The following is a 27,569-nucleotide window of genomic DNA, read 5'->3' as shown; positions in this document are numbered from 1 at the left end:
CGCTCCCCTCCCCTCCCCAGCTGGAAATTGGCGGGAAAAGAACTCAGTCTGTGCTGGGCTGTTGGGTAGAATGGACATGAGACTTTATTTTGTGTGCATTGTTTATGTAAACTATTTGAGCTGTTATAGGCAGCAGCTCCATCCAGTGTGTTCATCATGAGGTCCAGAATCCAATTGACCTCATTCACAGTACTGCCACCAGAGGGCGCTGTCGTTCATTCCCTCTCCCCTCCCATGGCATAGTCAAAGATGGTGGCCTGGGGAAAAATGGCGGGAAAAGGACTCAGTCTGTATCTAGCTGCTGGACTAGGAGGACAGACATAATTGTGTACTGTATTCAATGGATGAGTGTCTGTGCTGGAGAAGGAGGAGTATATTAGCATCTGAGGACTGTGTTGATAGCATTGCTATTTGATGAAGATGAATATGGGCAAAGTTACACTTCATAACTCATACTGATAAATGTGTGTGCTGTAAATGTAGATCATCCAGTAGCGTTGATATGGTGTAAAGTCGAATGTGGACTAAGTTACACTGCAAATCTTATACTGATACTTTCGTGTGCTGTAAATGTAGATCACTCAGTCAGTCTTCTGAAGTGCAGGTGGCAAGATGTTCACTCACTTTGCCATGCGGCCTCTTCCAATGGGCCTCTGAGATACGGCCAGGTAACATGCTGCATTACCTGCCCAAAGTCTCTGTGCTGGCTTACTGCATGGTCATGCAGTAGCTGATCCTGTAGTGTCAGAAATACCTGTGCCCCCTTCCCATCCCCAGAGCTAGGATACCCTTTTTTGATGTACATAAACTGCTCCAGGAGTTATTACATCTGGTGCTGCAAAATATTGTTCCATACATAACTTGAAGATATCACAGGAACTCGCCTCCCATGCAAGCTGGCCCGGGTTCGATTCCCTGCCGGGTTGGAGATTTTCTCTGCTTGGGGACTGGGTGTTGTATTGTCCTCATCATCATTTCATCCTCATCACTGGTGCACAAGTCGACTAATGTGCCATCGACTGAAATAAGACCTGCACTTGGCAGCTGAACTTTCTCGAATGGGGCCTCCCAGCCAACGATGCCATACACCCATTTCCATTTTTTAATCACAGGAACTAAACGTACCATTGCACAAAGAGAGAAAGAGAGAGGGAGAGAGGGAGAGAGAGAGAGCTTTGCAGATGACATGGGAATATTTAAACAATTACGCGTTTTATTCTGAGGAGTACCACCACCGCCACACTTGACCGTAAACTCTAAAACAATTGCGACACATTTGTGAAACCATCCCTGAAGCACTTCGTGCAGTTTTGTGGAAGAACACTTGCCTCTGAGCACGAGTTGCTGCAGGAGTTACTAAATCCAGCTGAATACTTCTCTAAATACACTTTCGAAAAGATCGATGCATACTAGATTACCTCAATTTTGCGATGTATACCGCTTCTCTTGAACACAGACTCTAAAAAAAAAAAGATTGTGGCACACTTGTGAAACCTCTCAGTCTTCCTCCACTACTTCGGAATAACTGTATACATAAACAAATTAGGTAAAGTGTTTAACGCCTAAAGATATTTGCAGATGTTCCTGTAAACAATTTGGTTCAAATACACTCACATACGAAATACTAGACTGTCCTCCCAGGTGCACGTGGAATGGAAATACATTATGGCAAAATATACTCGAAAAAAATACACTGCTAAAATAAAGGAGTGCAAATACACTGCATCAAAACTCTGAAGACGATCCTGCAAAATAATGTTAAATGCACTACCGGTATCACAGTAGTTTGCTACACAAGGAATGGTTGTAACTGGAGGACTTGCAAAGCAGCAGCGTGTCCGCTTCCAGCCGCAGCTCACCACAGAGAGTTGTGCAGACCAGAAGCCGGCGTTTTTTCGGGTGGATCCACAAGTGCACGAAAACCATGGCCAGTACCAACTTGTCCCGCTTGCTCTGACTAACATTCATCTGCAGGTGGTGTAGAATGCTGTACTCCTATTGGCTCCTTGGGTAAAATGGAGGGTGGTGGGCTCAGAGGTTATATAAACCCTCGCTGTGGTGCACGTGCTCTCATTACGCACCTTCCACGTGCGAGCCGACGATGGGAAGTCTACAGCACGCCCCATCAGAGCGGGAGTACCACAGGGGTCCGTCCTCGGCCCCCTACTGTACTGCCTCTATACTGCAGACGTCCCGAAAACGCCGAGGGTTCACCTCGCAGTCTATGCGAACGACACCGCTCTGTTTGTGAGGTGCATGAATGTGCAACTGCTGCGTCGTCGCCTGCTGCTTGTCTGCGACGACGCCGGAGATTGGGCCATGAAATGGCGGCTCAAATTCAACGCAGGCAAGAGCCAGGCGGTGATTTTCAAGCGGAAGAAGGTGCCAGCGGACGTCAGGCCGGTGCAGATCATGGGTGGCCCCATACCATGGTCACGTACTGGTCGGTACCTCGACGTTACCCTCGACAGGCACCTGACGTGGAAGGCACATATTCGGGAGGTGCAGGCAAAGGCGCTGGCCAGGATGCGCTGTACCCGCTGCTGAACCCAGGGACGACACTACCTCTGGACTGCAGTAGAACACTCTACCTAACACTCATCAGGCCAGTGTTGGAGTACGCTGCCGTAGTCTGGGGAAACGCGGCCGACACCTCAGTGAAGAAGCTCCAGATCGTGCAGAACAAAGCCTCAGGCTCGCACTGCAGCTGCCACGTGATTTCCCCACGAGGGAATTGCACTAACTTGCCGGAATATCGCCGCTGCACGTACTTGTCGGAATATCGCCGCTTAAACAGCGCTTCCGGCAATTAGCGGCAAGCTTTTACGCAGCAACGAATGAAGCCGACAACCAACTTGTCAGAGGAGTTGGGAATCAAGTCCACTGGCGACCGACCACATGCTGGCCCGACCTGCTGTGCGAGTAGTGACTACGCACCACCAGCAAAAGAAGAAGAAGACCTCACTAGTGACACCAAGACGACAATTCAGAAAAGAGATGGAAGAAAACACATAGGAAGCTGTAGGAACAGCAGTGTAGGCTGCTTAACCTAGATATCAACCAGGCAAGAAGCCTAACAGAAGTCACGACAGGCACGTGCTCTCATTCTGCCTTCAGCAGTTTACCAGTGCGTTTGATTTTATGCTTATCAGCATTCCTAGTCTCCGTTTGTTCGTTTGAGTGGTATTCATTTGAATTACAAGATGAAACGTTCAGCCAGCGACACCATCAGCAGCGGTAGCAGCAAACGCCTTCGCCAGGACAGTCTGTGTATAGTCGATTACCACCAAATGTAGATATTTGACCCAGAAGTTATTGGCAACCACCTTACAGATATTTATAAAGAGTCTTTAGCTGAAGAGCTTTATAGTACCAGCATGGGGGCTGCAATATATAACTACAGAATGAATCATAAGTTTGATCCTGTGCAAGGCTCTTTACGTTTGTTAAACTCTAACAACCAGTATTTAGAATATGTTTCTCTGTACTGTCTACCAACCACAACCATGTGGTCTCAGCTAACAAATACCTTACAGAACAGATTCTGCATTGTTTTAAACAACATTCTGCTGTATATCTAGTGAGGTAGTAGGGATATGTAGAAGTTTATTGGTGTTTTGGATGCTTTCCTAGAAAAGAGAACCAGCTGCTTCTAAACTGACAGGGATCTGTGTTAAAGGATGATAGAAAGTAGATGGAGTAATTGGTTGAGAGAGGCTGGTACGAGGTATGATTTAATGTTAGGCTGGTGATGCATTCTAGAGAGAGGGCAATGTTGTGGCAGGTCATTTACCACACGTTTAACTATTTTTTCCATAGTTCTTTCAGGCTGTATTAGTTGTGTGTTATAACCTGCGCTTGACTTACACTCAATTGCCTGCTCTGTTCGTGACTCAGAGCCATATCTACCTGCAATCAATAACAGCAAGCCTCTCCTTACCACAGTCAGTAGAGGACTTCCAATGCATGTGTGATGAATGCATATACATCAAACCAATGGAAAACCTATTTTGGCACCCTCCTCTAGATGAACGAAGATGTATGTAAAGTACTCCATTTCCCTGCCACATCTTTGATATAAATTGAGTCTTCAGTTTGGTAACTATGGTGATTCTAAGTTAGTGACAGAGATTTGTGCGGTACTGCAATCCCTGTATGTACATTTGCTTGACAGACGTTGTGTGTGGAAAAGACTGAGTTTTGTTCACAAAGTTGGTGCACGTGATATGTAATTTCACATGTCATACTCTATTTCCTCATAAGGTGTTGTTTCATGTATTTTCCGTTGCTGAAGATAATTTTATAGGACTGATGCGAGCACAGCATAATTTCCCAACCGTAATCGGAGGTGAACAGCGGGAGTGTACACCTCTAGAAAGCTGTTCAGTGTATGGATCACATAGAATCTATGTTTCTTTCTTTTGGAGTAGAAAGTAATAGTTTTATTATCTCAAAGTTTCTCACACTAGTGAGTGGAATAACCTTCTTGTTATGGAATCCACACACTAAAACAGTTCTACAGAATTGATAGCACAAACAATTTACGTAAAAAGTTTCAAACTCCTTCTGTCTGGAGCCCCATCATGCATAAATCTTCTTCTTAATCGATTGTTATATCGCCCCAACACTCTCAAATGTATCAGGCTCATATCTACAATACATCAATAAGGATTGCTAAACTCCTCAGCATGCAATTTTTGGACAGATGATGCGAATAAGACTGGTATGGAACAGTCTTTGCAGAATGACAGGTATGGTACTGGAATGAAAATGCCAATTTATGTCACTAGCGTTGTTCGGTACAAGTTTGGAACACATGTTATAAACTTTGTGCAAAAAAATTTCGAGATGTATTGATTACATAGAACTCAGCTCTTTATGTTCCTATACAAGATGTCGGATTAGTGGGTATAGAGCCTTTCTACTTCTAGTCAGTTGCAAACTAAAGCGGAGACAGTGTTGCAGGGATGGTTGATTAAAAACTGAGGAAGAGTTACGAGATGCATAGAGAGAGGCCATCTAGAGTTTTGCTTAGAGTCCTTAGCTGATAGGTTCAGCATAGGGGAAGTTCATTTCGAAGTAGAGGGCAGCAGATTTTATTCTACAAATGCGAGAATGCTTTGTGAGTCCTATCCACAGCGGGGGGAGATGGAAAATCGTAATAAAATCTTACCGAATTTACATAGTGTTTCGGCTAAGGAACGTAGTTATTGCGCCTCCTCTCTGCTGATGGCTATTTCCTACACTAAGAAACAGTATTTGTGTATTGTGATGTAGGCAGCATAACAGGGTTTGCGATATGTCCACCTGAGTATGATCCTCGCAAAGTAATGGAGAGGTTGGTTTAGCAATGACACAGAAATTGAGAACCTTGCTGCAATGTCATTGGATGATAGCATCACGAGATGGCGTGGCAACTTGTTGAGAGTGGTGGTTTGGACGCTGAATAATTTAGTAACATGCATTGAAATAACGCAAAACCTAGTAAAATTACGAAAATCGATGGAAAATACGTGAAATTGATGGAAATATGACAAAAAATGTGGAGGGATGATGGTACTTAAATGCTCGCCTGCTTGTTTGAAAATCATTCCACCTGAATATGACCCTCGCAAAGTAATGGAGAGGCTGGTTTAGCAATGATACAGAAATTGAGAACCTTGCTGTAATGTCATTGGCAGATAGCATCACGAGATGGCGTGGCAACTTATTTAGAGTAGTGGTTTGGACGCTGAATAATTTAGTAACATGCATTGAAATAACGCAAAACCTAGTAAAATTACGAAAATTGATGGAAAATACGTAAAATTGATGGAAATATGACAAAAAATGTGGAGGGATAATGGTACTTAAATGCTCGCCTGCTTGTTTAAAAATCATTCCATTCCTCCACCGATGAGATTGACAACTTATAGTGCATGGTATCTGTGTTCTATGTCCTACAGAATACTCCATGTTTCACATGTGGTTATGCATTGAAAGTCATAAAAAAAAGATGCAATGTCCAAAGATTTGGAGAACACCGAAACAGTGGTCACATACTTGGGTGCAATAAGCGCCACCGATATAACGAATCAGTACTCTGGGTCTCTTCAAAAACTTAACGCTGAGACATCTGCTATCGAATCACGGTGTAAGATAAGATTAAATGTAGAGGTCATCACCTTCGGATAGCTGTAAGGAAACACTCCACAATGTTGCAAATTCTTCCTGTTTCCATATATTGAGAAGTCTTCCACATATTTGTCAATAAGATACATCGCCTCTGTCTTTTATTCCAAGCATTCTTGTGTTGTGGGAGCTGCTTAGTTTACATCACGTGACATTCAGCTTTCTGTGGGAGTTAATCGATCGAAACATGTTAATATCAGGTTGGTACCTCACACAGACCTCATAGTCATCGTAAAAAAACAAAATGAGTGAATGTGTACACATCTGCAGTCACACACTTCTTCGATGTGTTACATTAAAAAGAAAGTATCAAACTGCTTATGAAACAACAACACAAGGACCCTCTATTGTGTGAGATAGTATATGGGATATGGTCTTCTTCTAATACACGTGACAGAACTTCACACAGGTCTATGGAAGGGACTTCGATTACTGGCCAACTGCGTCAGTGGACTAGTACACATATATTTATGGGATCACCACAAACTGTCAATGTCAACATGAAGACGGTATTTGTTTCCAATATATCGGAAGAGAGAGACAGGGTAAAAACTTACTGAGTCCTCTACGAGGTGACGTTAGCGAAATTTTTGTAGTTCGTAGTTTTTCTTTGTTCTATGTTACAAAAATAACGGAGAGAGAGAGAGAGAGAGAGAGAGACTGTGTTGTTCCCCAGGGAAGCTTCCTGGGACCTCTGCTGTTCCTGACCTATATAAATGACCTGGGTGACAATCTGAGCAGTTCTCTTAGGTTGTTCGCAGATGATGCTGTAATTTACCATCTAGTAAGGTCATCCGAAGACCAGTGTCAGTTGCAAAGCGATTTAGAAAATATTGCTGTATGGTGTGGCAGGTGGCAGTTGACGCTAAATAACGAAAAGTGTGAGGTGATCCACATGAGTTCCAAAAGAAATCCGTTAGAATTCGATTACTCGATAAATAGTACAATTCTCAAGGCTGTCAATTCAACTAAGTACCTAGGTGTTAAAATTACAAACAACTTCAGTTGGAAAGACTACATAGATAATACTGTGGGGAAGGCGAGCCAAAGGTTGCGTTTCATTGGCAGGACACTTAGAAGATGCAACAAGTCCACTAAAGAGACAGCTTACACTACACTCGTTCGTCCTCTTTTAGAATATTGCTGCGCGGTGTGGGATCCTTACCAGGTGGGACAGATGGAGGACATCGAAAGGGTGCAAAAAAAAAGGCAGCTCGTTTTGTATTATCACGTAATAGGGGAGAGAGTGGGCAGATATGATACGCGAGTTGGGATGGAATCATTAAAGCAAAGACGTTTTTCGTCGCGGCGAGATCTATTTACGAAATTTCAGTCACCAACTTTCTCTTCCGAATGCAAAATATTTTGTTGAGCCGGACCTACAAAGGTAGGAATGACCCTCAAAATAAAATAAGAGAAATCAGAGCTCGAACAGAAAGGTTTAGGGGTTCGTTTTTCCCGCGCGCTGTTCGGGAGTGGAATTGTAGAAAGATAGTATGATTGTGGTTCGATGAACCCTCTGCCAAGCACTTAAATGTGAATTGCAGAGTAGTCATGTAGATGTAGATGTAACGCAGACTCTGACTGACACTATCAGAGTGGCATATTTCTAACGTGGCATTCATAGGGATATGATGAATGAGTTAAAGAGATTTACAGAGAGATATTTATAAACAGTTATTCTGAGTCAATGAGTTGTAGGTTTTATACTTCTGAATTTCTTTGTGCAATCCACGAATACTCTGCATTTCATCCTCCAAGTTAGTGTCCTATGTTTCTCATTGTGATAGCTCTCTGTCTAGTCAGTGATCGATGGAGGACAACGGTCTTCTAATGAGGGACAGTGATGTCAGAATGGATGTGATTTTGAGAGAATTAGCAGGGGACTGTGGCTTGGTTGGAGGTGTCAGTCCTTCCTGTTCTGGCAAACGGCGACTATCGTGCGAGAACGTATGTTACGTAAATAAAAGAAGTGAGGGCTTCTTAATTGTAATTGCTCTCTTTATTCCCCAACAAATATGTGATAACGATGATGTTGCAGGAGGTTTTTGCTACTAGGAAGCAGTGGTAGGCCGTGCAAAACTACACCCAGCTGATTTAGGTGGGGAAATATCATAATTTTTTGGCTGCTATAAATCTATAAATGATAATCACGCTACTTGTCAGAAATTTTATGCTGTTGGAACGTAACGTTACTGTGGTTAGTGTTCCAACAGAGGCAAAGCAAATGATGTGGGTGGGACTGTGATTGTGAAGAGGATATAGACTTGCTGTGGAAAATTGCGTTTTCAGTGCATCGATCGTCGTCAAGGTTATGAAATATTTTACGCGAAAAATTATGCCCATTCATGAGGATAGAGAGTTACATGGGAAATTAATATTTCCAGAGCCACAGTCATCAGGATGATGTATTTCCAATAGTTTGCTCATTGTCAAATGTCACTAGATTTGTGCTGCAATCGTAATACTTAATTGTAATTATACTAATAAATATGTGGCTGGTTTCTCGGGTTGGCTCTGTTTGGTGTCCTGGCGTATGGTTAAGGTGGCCTGTGGCCAGAATGAATGGACATTTCTGGCTTACGGCACAAACCGCTGATAAGCTTCCAAAAATGGTCAGGCGCATTACATTTGTTCAAATGTGTGTGAAATCTTATGGGACTTAACTGCTAAGGTCATCAGTCCCTCATCTTACACACTCCTTAATCTAAATTATCCTAAGGACAAACGCACGCACCCATGCCCGAGGGAGGACTTGAACCTCCGCCGAGACCAGCCGTCAGGCGCGTTACAAGTGTGCAGTTGACCTCATCATGTCGTGCTCTGGGTGGGTGAATAGAGAACTAATACTCAGTATGTGTTGGACAGCTTTTGTGATTGCGTGTATTGCGAGTATTTTCCGACTTTATGTGGAAATTTGAGAAGATTCAATATGGCGAATGTATGTATGTGTTTCTCTAATGTAAATTGATCAGTTCATGGGTGCTGGTCATGGCAGCACTTTCTCCATCCTCTGAGCATTCAGAATGGCTGGTGTGTGGGTGCCGGGAGATTAGGGTACAGCTACCAGCAAGGCCAACATGAGACAGTGGCTTACATATGTTTCTGCAGTCCCCAACATCTAATCGTGACAGCAACTACTGAATGGATCATGGTTTAAATGTATGTGTTTACAAAGTGCCTTGTCCATGTGCTGACAGCTTCTGTGTGTGGCGCTGAGTGCTTCTCAGTATATTCTAGTGGACTCTGTCTTGCAGCAGAGAGGTGGAGAGGTATTTATTTAAGTAAATGTGGATATGTTGCTGTTACTATTCTGTCATATGGTAGACTCTTTCCCCTCCTCCTTCTTATTGGTGTAGCAGAGAGAATCAACTTGGGAATTCTATAGTGTTTTAAAAATTTTTCTTAGCAGACATGTAGGTGGACAGGAGTTACACAACATGACAGCATAAATTCCCTCTGAAATCTGAAATTACAACTATAATTTTATACAGCACCGCTTCTAGTGGCAATTTCAAATTCCTGATTGATCAATTTATTGTTTCTGATTTTTATAGTGAGCACATTCCAATCAAACCCATGCCCCGTCTCCTGTAAATTGTTTAGGGATATAGTGCAACTGAACTGAAATTTGAACTTGTCACTACATTTTCAGCTACCTCCAATGTAAAGAATTTCCTGCCAAACGACCTAACTGTGTCAGTATCCAAAAATAGGAGGTACGGAGAAAATCTGGAAGGAGGAAGAGTAAGGGTTGGAGAGTGGGTGGTTGTGGGATAGAATCCTGCAATTTCATGCGAAATATGCCAGTCCTAGTATCCACCAATAGGATTCAAAGAAAAAGTGTCCCATACAGAGGTTATCGATTAATCAATTAGCCAATCAATTTCATAGAGTGGAAGACCTATTTTCAAGACAAACACAGCTTGGGGTTTATCAGGTATCTGATACTTTGTTCAGGACAAAAGATGGGTTAGCAGTTAGTGTGGTTTTCAGTGACATGTGACAATCGCTGATGGGGAGGGGGAGAATGGGGGAGGAGTGGTAGGCTGTGGGATGTACCAGAGGAGGAAGGGTAATTAATTGATCAATTTAATTAATTTGATATCAAAAGTGTGCTTGTATCAGCAAGGAGCAGAGGGAAGGGGTTAGGATATCCCAGAGGGGTGAGGGAGGAAAAGGATGAGGGAGGAAGAAGGTGAGGGGAAGGGGTAGGGGATTTTTCAGAAGGTTGGAGTACCCCAAGGGGGTCATAAATCAATTAGCTTAACAATAGGCAAGGGGAGAGGAAGGAAAATAATTTGCCCTTGAAGTTATGCTTGCCACAGAGCGAGGTGGCTGAGAGGTTAGCACACAGGGCTCACACTCGGAAGGACAATGGTTCAACTCTGTGTCTGGCCATTCTGATTTAGGTTTTCTGTGATTTCCCTAAATGTTTCAGGTAGATGCCAGGATGGTACCTTTGAAATGACATGGTCGATTTCCTTCTCCACCCTTCCTGATTCGAGTTTGTGCTCCATCTCTAGTGACCTCGTTGTCGATGGGATATTAAAAACCAATCTCTTCCTTCTCCTGTATGCTTGCCCCTGAATGTGCGCAACCTGCAGAAACAAATAGCGCCAGAGCCGCCATTGCCCTACTACTAGTGAGATTCCAGGCTGAATGTGCCCAACACAATTTGCAAAATGGCTTGTTGGTGTACAGAGGTCAGTGGTAGTAGGCGCAAGGGGCACTGTGAGCTCAGTTCCTTTTTTTTTTTTGAGCGCCCTATTGCTCATCCTTGTGGTCACTGAGGCACATGGGTCAATGGAAACAATGAACACGGGGCTCTGAGTGCGGCTCTGATGATTGCATGGTCCTCACGTTCTGTCATCTCTTTACACTGACCATTTCCTTCTTTGTGGTGTGTTTATCCATGGTTCGCCTATTCCTGCCAGCATTGTCTTATAGTGGCATCACTCCCATTCAACTAGCCAGTTATTCCAAATAACTACTTTGAGCCCTACTACACTTCCTCTCACAAATGCTGGGCCAGTCTGCAAGGCATAGTTATTGTCCAACTGAGTACACACAATGAAATTCACAAAGAATTTATGCCCTGGTATCGTTAAGTCACCTGTTCACGGTCTTTCCTCCCTCAAATGCTGGGCCAGTCTGCAAGGCATAGTTACTGTCCAACTGAGTAGACACAATGAAATTTACAAAGAATTTGTGCCCTGGTATCGTTATGTCACCTGTTTACAGTCCTTGGTAGCTGCACGATGAAATTAGTCTGCCGCATTACACATTCATCCATCAGCTGCAGAAGTTTACGTTTTGCATTTTCCATCGATATTTGTATGAATATCGATTTGTGACCAATTTGTGTAACTACCTTGCGGGTGCTGCACAATGGTGGATTTACATATAGGCCCACTAGGCACGGGCCTGCGGGTGGCATCTTAAGGGGGGTAGCATTTTCTGCTTTGTACCCATTTTAACCTTTTACATTTTAAAATAACTGCGCTTACAAACGACAAAAATTTTTAATATTGTTAAACAACTTGCTAGTTTAAATAAGCCTTCAGAACGAAATTCGACAATACAAGCTTCGAAATATACATAGTTTACTTGGTGACTGAATGGAAATTTAACCAACATTGGGTGTTTGTTTGGTATCATCTTCATAACTGTTCAAACTATTTTGAAGTAAGCTGTCAGGACGACAATCTACAATTCAATGTTTGAACGTTATTATTCCGAGAATGTTGTCGGCTTCTTCTTAACCCTACCATATTTTCCCCATGAAAATACTGGGACCCCTGAAAAGCTGTGATAAACTAATCACTGTAACATGTGTGGGCCTCAATGTGTAAAACCCAATTCTACTTAAATTTCTTGTAAAAATTACGGGGAAGTATCAAGTCAGCCTTACATTACTGTAATTAATGTGAAAGCTCTGTGGTCTTCAATATCTGAGTTTTAATTCAATGACACCCGTTTAACAAAACATATTGATACTGGGAGTGTTTTACATTTTTAAACACATGTTTGTACGAAAAGAACATAACCAGAATATCTAATAATGTGTGAAATACATAACAGTTTAAAAATTTATTTATTTAGTTACTTTTTTGCGAAAAACGAAGAAGAAACCAACTTTCATTTGTGTCATTTATTGTGCTGCAGCCTGTATGATATCAAAGTTCCCACTCTGTGCACTCAAGTAGTATGTAGCATTGCAAATTTTATATTAAACTTCACATTTTATATTAAACTTCTTAACTAAGCTTTTTTTCTTTGAGGAAAGGCTATTTTTATTTTATGTTGGAACAAAAGGTGCATTTGCATGTAGACACAACAGTAGTGTTCACACAAATGACAACACACCACATCAACTACCGACAAGACTACTTAAACTTTGTAATCTGTCTTCTCTGCCCACAGAAACCGCTAAAATGTTATAAGAATAAGTGGGATAAGGGTCGATCCAGCACACCTCACTGCAAGAAATTGAAAAAATTATTTACTTTTTAAATTAGAAAGACAATGCAAGAATATTCAGAACATATTTGTGTCCCAGCTAAAATTCCGGTGACATGGGAAACAGGAGCCAAAAAAGGGACTTTACGAGACGATTTTTAGCCGGCAGGTATACTTCTACTGTTCACTGACAACAGAGAAACAGGCGACAATGAAATTAAATTATTCAGAATTGTTGTTCTCTCATAGCACGGTTAGTCGAGTTATCCGAGTTGGTCAGTTCATAGCTCCGTGTTTAAAGGAAAAAGCTTTGTGCTCGTGTGCGATGTTTAAAGTAAAAAGTTTGTGCTCACGTGTGGTGTAGTACGATTGGAACTGGATACAGTCTTTCTTTCTTTCCATTCACAAACTTTTTTCTTTTGTTTTGACTGTTGGTTGATAATTTTGTAAGTGCCTTACCATGAATAACAGTGAAAAAAGCAAACATGTAAAATTAAGTGGGGCGGCATTTCGAAAATTATGAAATGAAAGGAGAAGCCAATGTTCTAAAAACACTTGGCAGAGTAGATAAATTTTTCGCAAAAAATGTTGCTGGTTCGACTTTGAGTTCAAGTAGTATGGATGATATTTCTGGCACTGCAGCTGTTGTAAAAAAATTAAATACAGATGAAACAAAAGTTAAAAATGAAGAAAATCAAATTGTTGCTGATTTCGAGTTTCACGAAAAACTAAGTGTCGAGTCAGACATTACAAAAAGAAATAACGTCATTGAATCTGATGATGAGCCCAAGTATTTTCCCATTTGTCGCCCACCTTGACACCGTCCGGGGCTTTTCTGCCCCTACACGCAAGTTTCAGTGGGGAGGGATCTGGTACCAAGTGCCATGGGTTTTGAATCCGCGCCAGATGGCATGGACCTTGATTACCACTAGAGGTCTCTACAGTCATCGCACCATAAGCCGTAGCTGCGCACGTTCCTGGCTCACGTATAACGTGAGGGCACCACGGTGGAGCACGTGGTCCCAGCAGCCAATAGCGACGTACCGTATCCTGTATATAAGAGCCAGCCTCTCGCTCAGCTAGGCCCCCCCATCTGCCTTGGTTCGGGAGTGCCATCTTTGTGCCGCCTTTTTCGTGCAGTGTTTTACAGTGTGTTTTTCCAGTGCGTGCTCCGTGTTGTCTTTTGGGAAGTGTAGCGAACAGCCATCATACTGTCACTTGCGAACAGAAACCAGACTGTCGCCATGTTTTTTAATTGTGTGTCTACTATGTTACTTGTCTGATTCCTGTGTATTTTATAAACATTGCCAACCCCTTTTGCTTTCTGTTGTAACTTTCCGCATTTTTACGCCATTTTACACTTTAAATCACCATTTTGTCGCCTGTTTTTCCTTGTTTCTTTCTTCTTCCTTTTTTAAACAAAAGTCTGTAGGCTGTAGAGCAGCGTAGTAAGCTGCTGCCAGCCCGCCCCCTTTGGGGGGAATTGAAAATCAATAAAGAAAAAAAAAAAAAAAGAAAAAAAAAAGCTCAGCTAGGCAGTCTGAAATTCGTGGAGTCTATCGACATCTTGGCAACAGACAGCGTGTTTACAGTACTTTGTTTACATTACTAGTGGATGTTGTGGATTTGTTTGGTTGTCTCTTGTCATCCCGTTGCTTCTTGCGTGCTGTCGTCGTAAGGTCTGACTCGGTCGTCCGTCGTTGTTCATGTCTGTCCTTTCCTGTTTGTTTGTTGTTCACGGGCTGCTCCCATTTGGTCCGGCCACGCTTTGTTCTCGGCACCCCTGCAACCAGAATGGTCGCGGTTACAACAGTTGAGGAAGCTGGCTGGATTTGGGGAGGGAGGATGTCTTCTGTTGTACTGTCTGTAGTAAATTATATTCTTCAACTCGATCGACTCTGTAGCCACCAGAATGATTAAACAATGAGCTACAAGGGCTCTGGTGAGAGAATGAATCCATTACACAAGGCGAGAATTAGTCTTCTCCAGAAGCTTTCTTTCACTTCATCTGAATATCTCACAGTATCTTTTAGCGGGTTCCTGGCTGTGGTCGCTTTTGGGTTGGACATGGCAGAAGGCCGTGGTCCGTCAAACTTCCGAGCTCCATCACCCTACATGCCAGTCATCACAAGAAGATAAACTATGCAGATGCACTTTGTTTAATTTAACAGATAAAGCACTGAGCAATGCTGCTATATCAGTGTTGGAAGAGGGGATAAATTTTGCTCCCACTACAAATACTTTACACATCAAGGATTTGATCAGTGGCTTTGAGTAAGGTAGCTTGTAATTTCCCAGTGAAACTGCTAAACAAATAAGGCGAGAGACTTGCATGGCCATACGTAGGATCACCACTGAGGTATTCTGTTCTTTACAAGTAGACACAAAAATAGTAATTTTACTTGTTGACAAGGGGAACACTACTGCCCTTCTGCCTGCACTAACATATTTTGGCAAGATGAAGGATTTATTGCAAGACTCAGCGTATTGTCGTCTTTTTAAGGACTCAATGGATCCAGTACAGTGGAAGACGTTCACCCTCACAAATCCAGCCAATTTCCTGAACATCTGAAAAAGAGCTTAAGAGTAGAAGAGCCAGATCCACCACAACTTTATGGCCTGAATAAGATACATAAAGAAGTGGCTCCGCTTCACGCCATTGTGAGCAATATAGGAGCCATAACACGTTATCTCGACAAACATCTGGCTTTCCTTTTGAGCCCTTTGGTATGAAAATGTGAACACCAAATTCGAAACTCAGAGGATTTTATGTAGCAACTGGGGATTTTTCATCTAGAACCAAGTGACACGTACGTGAGTTTCAATGTGATCTCTTTGTTTGCACGAGCACCTCTGGTGGATTCATTACAGCACACTGGATCTAGGCTGGAGAAGAACATCTTACATCTTTTCACGCATCGGCTTACCTCAACTTATGTTATTTTTAATGATCAATAATTTGCGCTAACTGATGGTCCTGCTGTGGGTAGCCCTCAGTCTCCCACAATTTTACAGGAGGCTTCAAGGACAAATCACTTCATCAGCGGTTTCTAAACCTTAACAGTATTGGAAATATGTAGACGACACCTTTGTTCTATGGTCACCTGGGGAGGGCAACACGGAGGGCAACACTTCATTCATTTCTGGAACATCTTAACTCTCTCCATCCGAACATTTGCTTCGCCATGGAAGTGGAGAACTCCTCTTTTTAGATGTCTTAGTCCATAGAAAAGAAGACTGTTTGTCACAGTTTGTTCCATTAATCAACTCACACTGACTTATGTCTGCGAACTATGAGCTGCCATCATCCGTCCCAACTCAGTGGTGAATTAAGGACTCTCGTTCATAGAGCTGTCGCTCTGTGTTTGTCCAGAATGATTACTCTGATAAGCAAATTTGAAATTCACTTCAACCAGCACACACTACACCTCAAGAAGAAACAGAAGAAATGGAGAACTTCTCAGGGATGGCTTTTCTACCTTACATTGGTGGCATTTCCTTTAAGATTGACAGGCTATTCAAGAAAAGTCAAATAAAATGCATTTTCTGCCCCCCAGCCTGAGTGCAAATGATACTGGGTTCTGTTAAAGACAACCTAGGTTGAAGTAGACTGCGAGCATATAAAACCCCAATCCTAGTGTTCAAAATCATACATTGACGAAAAGTGTCATTCTGTTAAAGATAGATGCGATGAACTTAATCTTCATGTCATAACAGGTAGACTAGAAAAATCTTCTGTTACTGAATATAGTCTAGACATGGGATATAGCATGAACTATGGAGAGGCAAAGATCCTGTTGTCTGTCTTGATACAGTGAGACTCTGTCATTAAAGAAGCAGTTGAAATAGATATAACTAAAACTCTCACTGACAGAGACATGGGATTTTAGCTTAGCAAAGCATGGGAACCAACACTGATGTACTAAGAGATTGACATCCACTGACCAATGGATCTAGAGAGTCAAGACAGATGGAGGATCATAGTCAGGACCCTTAAACTGGGTGCCAGCACTCTGCCCACATGTTCTGGGTCCATGTCTTGTGCTTAGGATTTCCGTTGTCACTCATACACAGATCATACCCCATATCTACTGCAGGGGACTGCAACCCTTTGGCACCTGTGCTTTTCTAGTGAGCCAGTGCATGTACTGGCAAACCACATCAGCCATACATCTGTAAGCAACTGAAGATGACAAAAAGCTGTATTGTTATGATATTGTGCAGCTTTCACACCATTATCTGAGGACATTGGGAGAGTCTTAAACAGCACATTCATATCTTCTTCAGTATAAGTATTTATTGAGTGCATTTTGAATACTGCAGCTACTTTTTTTCCGTAGTTTGTGGCTCCTTCTTCTGCATTGATTTGGACTGAAAAAACAGTTCTAGATTCATTGCTGCACAAATGCAGTGTTGCATTCATTAGATGAAGATGGGTGAAGAGCAAAATCGTCTATTCCTATACAATAAAGATTTAAAAAAGTGGCTGGTTGCTGTTTTGCTTGAGGGAATCCAAGAAACTGTTTTTGCTGATTTATGATAGAGGTGGTGAATGAGAGAGAGAGAATTAAAAACATATGATTCATCAACAGCTTTATATAATATTGTGACTGAAATATTCAGAAATCAACTGTCACTAGATTGATACTAATATGACTGTTAGTACAGTCATGTTGTTCCTTGTATTCTTGTACATCTAGCCAGGATATAATGCATGCTAATTGGTGACTGCGTGATACATAATTATTTTCAACCTGCGTTTGATAATTAGGGTTGGAGATATTTTCATTGCATAGTTTGTCATTACACATTTAAGCATCCTACCTGAAATGTTATTATGTAATGAGTAAATATCAAAACAGTAGTAAATATAAAAAACAATTTTCTCATTTTAGTCTATTCTTCACTCATGTAGCACTTATGCAAAACCATGATTCTCTTTATAAAAATTGAACATTTTAATTAACATGTTCAATTTTTATGCTCCAAAAAAATTAGCTCCCACAGTTTCAAAAAAAGAAAAAAAAAGAAAAATAATCTGGGCACTGCCTAGGATTACAAAGTAAATGAAGACAGTGAATACAATAGTACACCAAGTACTCTGACTGCTTTCTCAGAACGAAAATGTTATTCATTTTAACTGCATTGCCCCTGAAGAGGATTCAGGAAGTCAACAGGGATGAAAAATGTGTGAAGCAAACCAGACCTCTCATCTTGATGGCTCATTCTTAGTGCAAAACATGTCAAACTGAATTTTTTACATAGTATGTCTATATATTGCTTCAATTTTAGCTTTTCACTCAGCTCAACCAATGAATTTTACCCTTAGTGTTTTGTTTATTGTGTGACCTTTAATCTGTTTCCAGCAACAACGAGTAATTTTAATATTTCTGAAATTGCAGAACATGAGAGTTTTTGAATAAGAATTAAATTTTTGTAGTGAACCAGATAAAGGCTTTCTCAGGTACCATTTAGACTATGCCTAGTGTGTGTGAGTTGGACACTTTATTAGCAAGCTTGTGTCATCAGCAAACTTTACAGATCCAGAATAATATTTCAAGATCATTTAAAGATAATTTATGTAGAACAGAAACAAGAATGGAGTCAATAATGAGCTTTGTGGAGTGCCATATTTATGTTTCTCATTCTCACTTTATTTTTATTCCCATGGTGTGGTTTGTTAAAGATATACTCTGCTTTCTTTTATGATGATTAAATTTTATCTGTGGAAATAGTGTGTCATTAACGCCATAACATTTCAGTTTCAGAGATAGAATTTGATGGTTCATGCAATCAAAAGCACTTGCAAGATTACAAAAAACTGGATAGTTCTGATGTTTTTGCTCTACAGTAACATAATGCATGTTATTTGACATAGAGGGGGTTTGCTGCAACAAATGAGTGTGGAACACTAATTACACTACAGTGCATGTAGATTATATACAGGCAGGCACTATCTGATATCATATTTAATCAAGTAATTTTCTCTTGTTACAAATATGATAAATTTTGTTTTAGATTACTTCTTATTGATTACAGTGTATTATTGATTCAAAGATTTATAATTACATTGCCTAGTACCAGATTATATTGTGAATAATATAACCCAATTTGGAGATTACATGGCTTTGCATAAGTGCCAGGAAGTTTATGATAGTACTTATTACAAATGCTTATGACCATTTACAATATTTTCTTGAATAACATTTCTTCAGTTTTGTGTAACTGTATGTTGCAGTTAAGGAATTACAGGCCAATATAGTTGAGGCAATGACACGTAATGATGGTGGTTTGCCAATTGTGCTCTCATTCTTTGAACTGGCCGCAGATCAAACAAGGTAAGCTTTTCATACAAACAAATACTTTCTTTGTATGTGCTGGCAGATCACATGTAGCAGAATTAGAAGATAGACAGTGACACAACTGAAAAGGTGAATAGTTTCCACGTTTGTATATGACATGTGGCACTAATGATAAAATTCAAGCATCGGAACTGAGAAATATGAAGTCAATCACTACAGCAAAGGAAAAGCTCCTGCCTTCAGTTATTTATAAGGTAAACTGGCAACTAACTTAAAAGTACTGATGAGACAATAGTAGATGAATAAGCCATTCAGATACCAAATTCAGTGCTACATGATTTACAGATATAAATAAGGTGTAGGGCTAAACTTGCTCAGATGTTAAAACTATGTGATTGGCTGGTTACTTCAGCTTAAAACTTGCCTTTTACGACTGATTTTGAACTGAACCACCTGAAAGTGTCTCATGACTCAGTTAAAACCACACCTATATTTCCAAATTTCAGAGATGTTCTTATGCTCACATTCAAGGAGTAGTGCTACTATGAGAAAGGATAACTGCACAAATTATGTTAAGTGCAATTTTAAAACACTGCTTTGCAGCATTCCATGGGAAGGCTGTAACATTCCGTCCAATAATTCCACTTTACTTCCATGATCATATACACAAAATATTTTTATGGAATGAAGAAAAGATTAGAACATTATATGTATGCCAACAACTCCTTTGAATCCTTTTTTGCTCTACAAACCAGCTCGAACTGAAAGATTTAAACAGCTCCTGATTACACTCAGAATACTCATGGATGGTGAGTCATTATTCCTCAAAAAAATTGTAAAGAGAAGTGGACAACAGCTCCTCTATTATCGAAATACACTGAACTCTCGCTAATACAGCCCTCAGTAATCCGGTACACTTCCGGCTTCTAGGCGTTCAACCTGAAAGGACATCTACCAGTAGTGGATTCAGAGCGGTAGGGGGGAGGGGACTAAGAGGCTCAAGGCCCCCCCCCCCCCACCCATCCCCCCAAAATCATTTGGGTCCACCCATGACAAATCTCAAATTAAACTTGGTATTATCCTACTGTCTTATACTATACTGTGTACAATACAATTTTCATCACTTGTTACATAATCTATTTAAAGTAGGTGTAGTATGTTTTCAAATCTTACATTTCTCTAAGAAGGTGCTTATGTGACTAGTTTTTAAATCAAGCACCACCCGTTCGGAATGCAGCTACGTACACACACACACACACACACACACACAAACACACAGGGCATTGTTGTGGTTTATTGAGTCAGACACAAGAAAAGACATTGAAACATAGACAAGGACATTGTCATTTGTTTTTTACTGAAAAGGAAGAAAGAAGAGGTAGAATTGAGAGAAAATGAACCAGTATTACCTGGAAACAATGTCAGTGACTTATCATTGTTGGCTCAATGTTGAGCAGGTACATCTTCCTGATTATTTTGTATGTAGTTAATGAAATTCATACAAACACGATTAGTCAAGTTTGTGACTTTTTATGAGGTTGTGTTCGTTGATCTTTTGGTCAGTGTGGTTTGGGTGGCTGTGGACTGGACTTTGGATCAGTATTGCAAAGTTATTGATTTTTCCCACTACGTTTGGTGGTTTTGAGTACCTGCACCTGTCTAGTGTGCAGATTTTGTGTCTACTGGCTGGGGTGCATTATGTCGGGCTTTAAAAAGATTGGACTGGTTTATGGTAAAAAAAATTTTAAATCACTTGATCCATTCTACTTACAGCAACAGTACTATTTAATTTGCTAAAGTCTAGTAGCTAAGCATTTATAATACATGGTATTTTGTCTTTCCATATTGTTTTGTGGCCGTATTGTTATGCACCCGTTTTGCTATGCGCTCTAGTATTCATAAATCTGCAGTTGCATGCACAGTGCATATCTGTAGTGCCAATGGCAATGTGGTGTTTCTTAAATCAGTTGCTGTAGTTTTAGTGCTAAACATATGTAAAGTAAAGGGACAGTATACCCAGAAATTTCGTGCAGAAACTCTACATGATAGTTAATTTGCAGGCTGGTTAGTAAGAATTCGAGATCATGACACAAGAGCATATTGTAAATTTTGCCATAATATTTTGTTAGCATGTTCTGCACAGTAATAAGCCACAGTGACGAGGAGGGGGGGGGGGAGGGGGGGACAGAGGGCAGTGGCAGCATCATTGTCAACAAACAAAAATACCTTTCAAAACCGTGAAAGAGTATTCAGAAGTGAACCCAGCTAAGAGTGTTTTCTTGCATTATTTGTTTCCACCCACTGTCCAATCATGTCATGTCATCACTTAACTGATTTGTGCAAAAGTAAATTCACAGACAGTAATATTACCAGGAAACTTAAAATACGTAGAACAGAATTTAGTGCAGCTATAAAACATGTAATAAAGTGGTATTTTCTGTGAAAATGAATTTATCTTTGGATTTGATGAAGTACAATCCCTATGTGTTTATAGTAAATTTAAGACACTCTCAGTAGTCTGGCACCTCCACTAATCTGGCACCCATATGTGTGAGGATTTGCTGGTTTTCCCCCTGCGGGTTCGGGGGTTAGACTAGACCCGCGATATTCCTGCCTGTCGTAAGAGGCGACTAAAAGGAGTCTCAAATGTTTCGGCCTTATGTGATGGTCCCCTCTCGGGTTTGACCTCCATCTTTCTAAATTGATCCGAAGAGCGAGCCAATTGGGGAAGGGCGCCTTACATGGTGCACTGTATTTGTCATGCATTGAGACCTTTAGCCGGCTTTCTCGTTGTTGCAATGGTGTCCAGCTCGTTTTCCATCTCTTGGGCGAGGATACGTCCCTGGGTGCGATTACCACACTGCACTGTGCAGTGTTGCTTTTCACTGCGACGACGACCTCATACATTTTTGCACCTAAGATCCAGCACGGTAGCCAGTCCGTTGTGGTGGGGCCGCTATGTACCCTGTTGGTTGTAGCCCCCTGACAACACAGGGATCGCTCTACTGATGCCTGCGCCGTTTACTTCCCATGTATGCCAAGGAGTAGATGCCCATCTCCCTGGGGCATCAGGACTCCCGGCAGTGGTCATCCTGCCAGGTGGCCCTTGCTGCGGCTGGGTGGCGCCCATGGGGAGGGCCCTTGGTCGGAGTAGGTGGCATCAGGGTGGATGACACACAATGAAGCGTGGCACATCATCTCTTGCTGGTGGCCAGCCACCAGCAGTCTCTAAGCGTTCAAGGGCTCATTTTAAAGGTAACGTTTATGACCCCAAATCGTTCCCATCCCTGGCCACACCATGGGAGGAACGAAAGGCAATGAATGACAGTGACACATATTCGCCTAGGTATCTCATCTGTACCAGAGCTGACGGGGAATCCTCTGTATCCGTGAAGCCTCAGTTCTTTGTAGAGCATTTAGAGGACAAGTTTGGGGAGGTGGAGGGCTTGTCCAAAATGCGCTCTGGGTCAGTTTTGGTAAAAACGGCATCATCCGCCCAGTCACGCAGGTTACTTGCTTGTGACAAGTTGGGGGATGTTAACGTTACCATCACACCACATAAGAGTTTAAATATGGTCCAGGTTGTTATTTTCCATAGGGACCTACTTTTGCAGTCTGATGACGAGTTGCACGCCAACTTAGAGCGTAGAGGTGTTCATTTTGTCCGGCACGTTCATCGGGGTCCGAGGGACAATCAGGTTGCTATTGGTGCCTTCATCTTGACCTTCAAGGGTGATACATTACCGGAGAAGGTCAAGGTGATGGTCTACCGCTGTGACGTCAAGCCCTATATCCCTCCCCCGAGGCGGTGCTTTAAGTGCTGGAAGTTCGGCCATATGTCTTCCCGCTGCAGTTCCAGCTTCACATGTCGAGATTGCGGACGCCGATCTCATCCCGATACTCCATGTGCTCCGCCTCCCGTCTGTGTCAACTGTGGAGAGCCTCATTCACCTTGGTCGCCGGACTGCAGTATCTTACAGAAAGAACGCAAAATCATGGAATATAAGACCCTGGACCGACTGACTTACACTGAGGCTAAGCGGAAATTTGAACGGCTACATCCCGTGCGCATGATCGCATCTTATGCCTCAACTGTCACTCCTGCTCCAGCTCCTTTAGCTGCACCACAAACAGTCAGCTCTCAGAGTCAGAGGACCTCACCTGCCCCCTTGACGATGGGGGCCCCTTCTCTCGCTGTTGCTCCCACACAATCTACCTCGGGAGCAGCACCCACTAAACCAACAGGGACACTAGTCCCCACTTCTAAGCCAGAGAAGTGTAAGTCTTCTTCGGCTTCTCTCGCTCGTAAGGGATCCCTTGGGTCACTCCCTTCCCAGGTTCCTACCAGCGGCACAGCAGACACCAACCAGTGGCTGAAGAAGCCACAGGTCGCTGGTCGTCGAGCTTCACGATCATCTTCGGTCCCGGAGACTGACTCCAATAAGCCTTCTCAACAACGATAACCAAAGGAACAGCGAGAGAACACGACACTGAAGACCCGTAAGACCAAGGCACCTGTGGTGGCACCTATTCCACTGCTACCTACACGCTCTGCATCTGAGGATGAGGTGGAGATTCTTGCGTCCGCTGAGGACCTCGATCTCGCCGGTCCCTCAGACACAGTGGATAGCACTTGCACGGGTGCTCCATCGGAGGCAGCAGGTGACCCAGCGGTGTAATCTGCCTTCCCAGTCCCGTCACGCCTTTCTCAGCCATGGACAATACCATCCTCCAGTGGAACTGCAGCGGTTTCTTCCACCATCTAGCTGAGCTCTGACAACTTATCAGCCTTCACCCTTTCTTCTGCATTGCTCTTCAGGAAACTTGGTTTCCAGCAATGCGAACCCCCGCCCTCCGTGGCTATCAGGGTTATTATACGAACCGGGCAGCTTATGAAAGGGTGTCTTGTGGCGTCTGCATGTATGTCCTTAACTCTCTTCACAGCGAGTCTATCCCTCTACAAACAGCTTTCGAGGCTGTCGCTGTTCAGGTGTGGACGCCACAGGCTGTTACCGTCTGCAGTCTTTACCTTCCACCGGATGGTGATGTCGTGCAGCATGTCCTGGCTGCGCTGACAGCCCAATTGCCGCCACCTTTCTTATTACTGGGTGACTTCAACGCCCATAACCCTCTGTGGGGTGGGTCAGTGGCGACAGGTCGAGGCGCCACCATTGAGCATTTCTTGGCACAGCTCGATCTTTTGCTGTTAAATGATGGTTCCTTCACACACTTTAGTGTGGCGCATGGCATGTACTCCGCCATTGACCTTTCGATCTGCAGCCCTAGCCTCTTACCATCTGTCCAATGGAGAGTGCATGACGACCTGTGTGGTAGTGACCATTTTCCAATCTTTCTGTCACTGCCACAGCGTCAGTCTTCTGGGCGCCCTTGCAGGTGGGCAATGAATAAGGCTGACTGGGACTTGTTTTCCTCCACTGTCGCTATTGAGCCTCTCTCTAGTGATGACATTGATGCGGTGGTTCAATCGGTCACCACTGGCATCGTTAATGCCGCCGAATCTTCCATTCCCCGTACTTCTGGGTCCCCTCGGAGGAGGACTGTGCCTTGGTGGTCGCCTGAGATCGCTGAGGCGATTCAAGATCGCCGGCGGGCGCTACAGCGTCACAGGCGACATCCCTGCATTGAACACCTCACCACCTTCAAACGGCTGCGTGCGCGGGCCCGCCGCCTTATCTGCCGAAGCCAGCAGGAGTGCTGGGAGCGGTATGTGTCCACCATTGACCTCCACGTCTCTCCATCGCAGGTCTGGGCCAAGATACGACGCCTCTATGGCTATCGGACCCCTGTCAGCGCCCCTGCGTTCTCACTGAATGGTGCAGTTTGTACAGACTCCGACGAAATTGCCAACAGCTTGGCAGAGCATTTTGCTCTGAGTTCCGCTTCTTCCAATTACCCACTGGCCTTCCGCTCCATTAAAGAGCGGATGGAACGTCGGAGCCTTTCTTTTCGCACCCACCATCCTGAATCCTACAATGCTCCATTCAGTGAGTGGGAATTTCACAGTGCCCTTGCCGCTTGCCCTGGTACCGCTCCTGGGCCAGATTGCATCCACTGTCAGATGCTGAAACGCCTTTCAGTGTACTGCAAGCGACGCCTCCTCGACCTTTACAACCGTCTCTGGGTCGAGGGTGAGTTGCCGTCGCAATGGCGGGAAAGCATTGTCATACCCGTTTTGAAACCGGGCAAGAGCCCTTTGGAGGTGGACAGCTACCGCCCCATTAGCCTCACCAACGTTCTTTGCAAGCTTCTCGAACGGATGGTGAGCCGGCGCTTGAATTGGGTACTGGAGTCTCGGGGCCTTCTGGCTCCGTCTCAGGGTGGGTTCCGTAAAGGTCGCTCCGCCACTGACAATCTGGAGAGTCTGGAGTCGGCCATCCGTACTGCCTTTGCCCGCCGTCAGCACGTGGTCGCTGTCTTTTTCGACATGCGGAAGGTGTACGATACGACATGGCGTCATCACATACTTTCTACGCTTCATGGGTGGGGTCTTCGGGGCCCTCTGCCCATCTTTATCCGAAATTTTCTGTCGTATCGTACCTTCTGCGTGCAAGTCGCGGCCTCTCATAGTTCCTCCCGAGTCCAGGAGAATGGGGTACCACAGGGATCTGTCCTCAGTGTCTGCCTGTTTTTAATCGCAATGAACGGGCTTGCTGCAGCGGTGGGAAATTCTGTCTCCGCTTCCCTGTATGCTGACGACTTCTGCCTTTACTACAGCTCTATTGGCATTGCAGCTGTTGAACGTCAGCTACAGGGTGCTATCCGCAAGGCGCAGTCTTGGGCTGTAGTGCATGGTTTTCAGTTTTCGGCTGCCAAGACCCGCGTTATGCATTTATGCCGACGCCGAACAGTCCATCCTGAGCCACGGCTTTATCTTGACGACGAACTTCTTGTTGTGGTGGGGACTCACAGGTTTTTGGGTTTAGTTTTTGATGCTCGGTTGACTTGGCTGCCTCATATTCGGCAGCTTAAACAGGCGTGTTGGAGGCATCTAAATGCTCTGAGATGCTTGAGCCACACCAGCTGGTGCGCCAACTGATCTACCCTGTTACAGCTCTACCAGGCATTAATCCAGTCCCGTATGGATTATGGGAGCCTGGCTTATGGCTCAGCATCCCCATCTGCGTTGCGGGTGCTGGACCCAATACTACACAGCGGGATACAGCTGGCCACTGGTGCCTTCTGGACCAGCCCTGTGGACAGCGTACTTGTGGAGGCTGTTGTCCCTCCACTGCGATTGAGGCACCAACATTTACTGGCCGCTTATGCTGCCCATGTTTTTAGCTTGCCCAGGCATCCAAACTATCGTCTCCTGTTCCCGAAATCGGTCGTCCATCTGCCAGAACGTCGGCCCCGCTCAGGTTGTATGATCGCGGTCCACATCAAAGAACTTCTCTCCGGGCTTCGGGTTTTCACTGTTCCACCTCCTTTCCGGGCCACTTTGCGTACACCCCCATGGTGTGTTCCTCGCCCTTTCCTTCGACTCGACTTGGCACAGGGCCCGAAGGACTCAGTCCCTCCAGAGGCCTTCCACCGCCGCTTTTATTCCATCCTGGCCATGTATCAGGGCTCTGACATTGTTTACACTGACGGTTCGATGGTTGCTGGTCGTGCCAGTTATGCGCTAACTCTAGGAAACCATTCCGAACAACGTTCCGTGCCAGCTGGCTGCAGTGTATACACTGCTGAGCTGGTCGCCATCTTTCGAGCCCTAGAGTATATCCGCTCCTGCTCAGGTGAGTCCTTCGTGATCTGTAGCGATTCCCTGAGCGGTTTACGAGCTCTCGACCAGTGTTTCCCTTGTTCTCATCTGGTGATGGCTATCCAGGAGTCCCTGCATACTCTTGCCCGTTGCGGCCGCTCTGTGGTCTTTGTGTGGACCCCCGGTCATGTCGGTATCCCGGGCAATGAACATGTTGACCGCCTGGCGAAAGAGACCACCAGTCAACCATCTCTGGATGTTGGCCTCCCAGAGACTGATTTGAGGGCAGTCTTACGCCGCAAAGTTTTTGCACTATGGGACGATGAATGGCACGAACTGACAATGCGTAATAAACTCCGTGCTGTCAAGGAGACGACAGCTGTGTGGCGGTCATCCCTGCGAGCCACTCGCAGGGACTCAGTAGTCCTTTGCCGGCTCCGCATTGGTCACTCCCGGCTGACACACAGTTATTTAGTGTGCTGGGAGGACCCTCCTCTATGTCGCTGTGGGGCGGCTTTGACAGAGGCCCACATTTTGTTGGCCTGCCACCTTTTAGCTGTGGTCAGGCAGACATTTGCGCTGCCTGATACGCTCCTTGCCCTTTTAACTGATGACCCTGCTATGGCTGGCTTAGTTTTATGTTTTATTCGGGCAGGGGGTTTTATCATTTAATATGAGTGTTTATGTTTTATTTTATTGTTTTGTGTTGATTCTGGCCTTTGGCCTACGGTTTTAAACTGAGTTTTTAATGTGTTCTCGGTGGTTGGCTTTTCCTTTTTTATTCTATGATCGGCCAACCACCGCCACACTCCGTGTGATTTTAATTTGTTATGTCTGTTCTTTGTCTGAGTTTTTCTTGTCCTGTGTTGTCTGTTGTCTCTATTATCCATTTTTTTCCCTCTGTGTGGTAGTTT

The 27,569-nt window shown here is 43.7% G+C and overlaps 1 protein-coding gene across 1 annotated transcript in view; it reads left to right on the top strand.

The window, feature by feature from the left end:
• The window catches only part of LOC126262894 (ionotropic receptor 93a), a 317,492-nt gene that overhangs the window by 42,629 nt on the left and 247,294 nt on the right, over positions 1–27,569 (top strand). The window contains exon 3 of the mRNA XM_049959792.1: positions 18,872–18,971. Coding sequence (XP_049815749.1) covers positions 18,872–18,971 — 100 coding nt within the window. The remainder of the gene's footprint in view (positions 1–18,871; positions 18,972–27,569) is intronic.

This window comes from Schistocerca nitens, chromosome 1 (genome assembly GCF_023898315.1).
Source record: "Schistocerca nitens isolate TAMUIC-IGC-003100 chromosome 1, iqSchNite1.1, whole genome shotgun sequence".
NCBI lineage: Eukaryota > Metazoa > Arthropoda > Insecta > Orthoptera > Acrididae > Schistocerca > Schistocerca nitens.
This window is presented reverse-complemented; position numbering and strand designations above follow the sequence as displayed.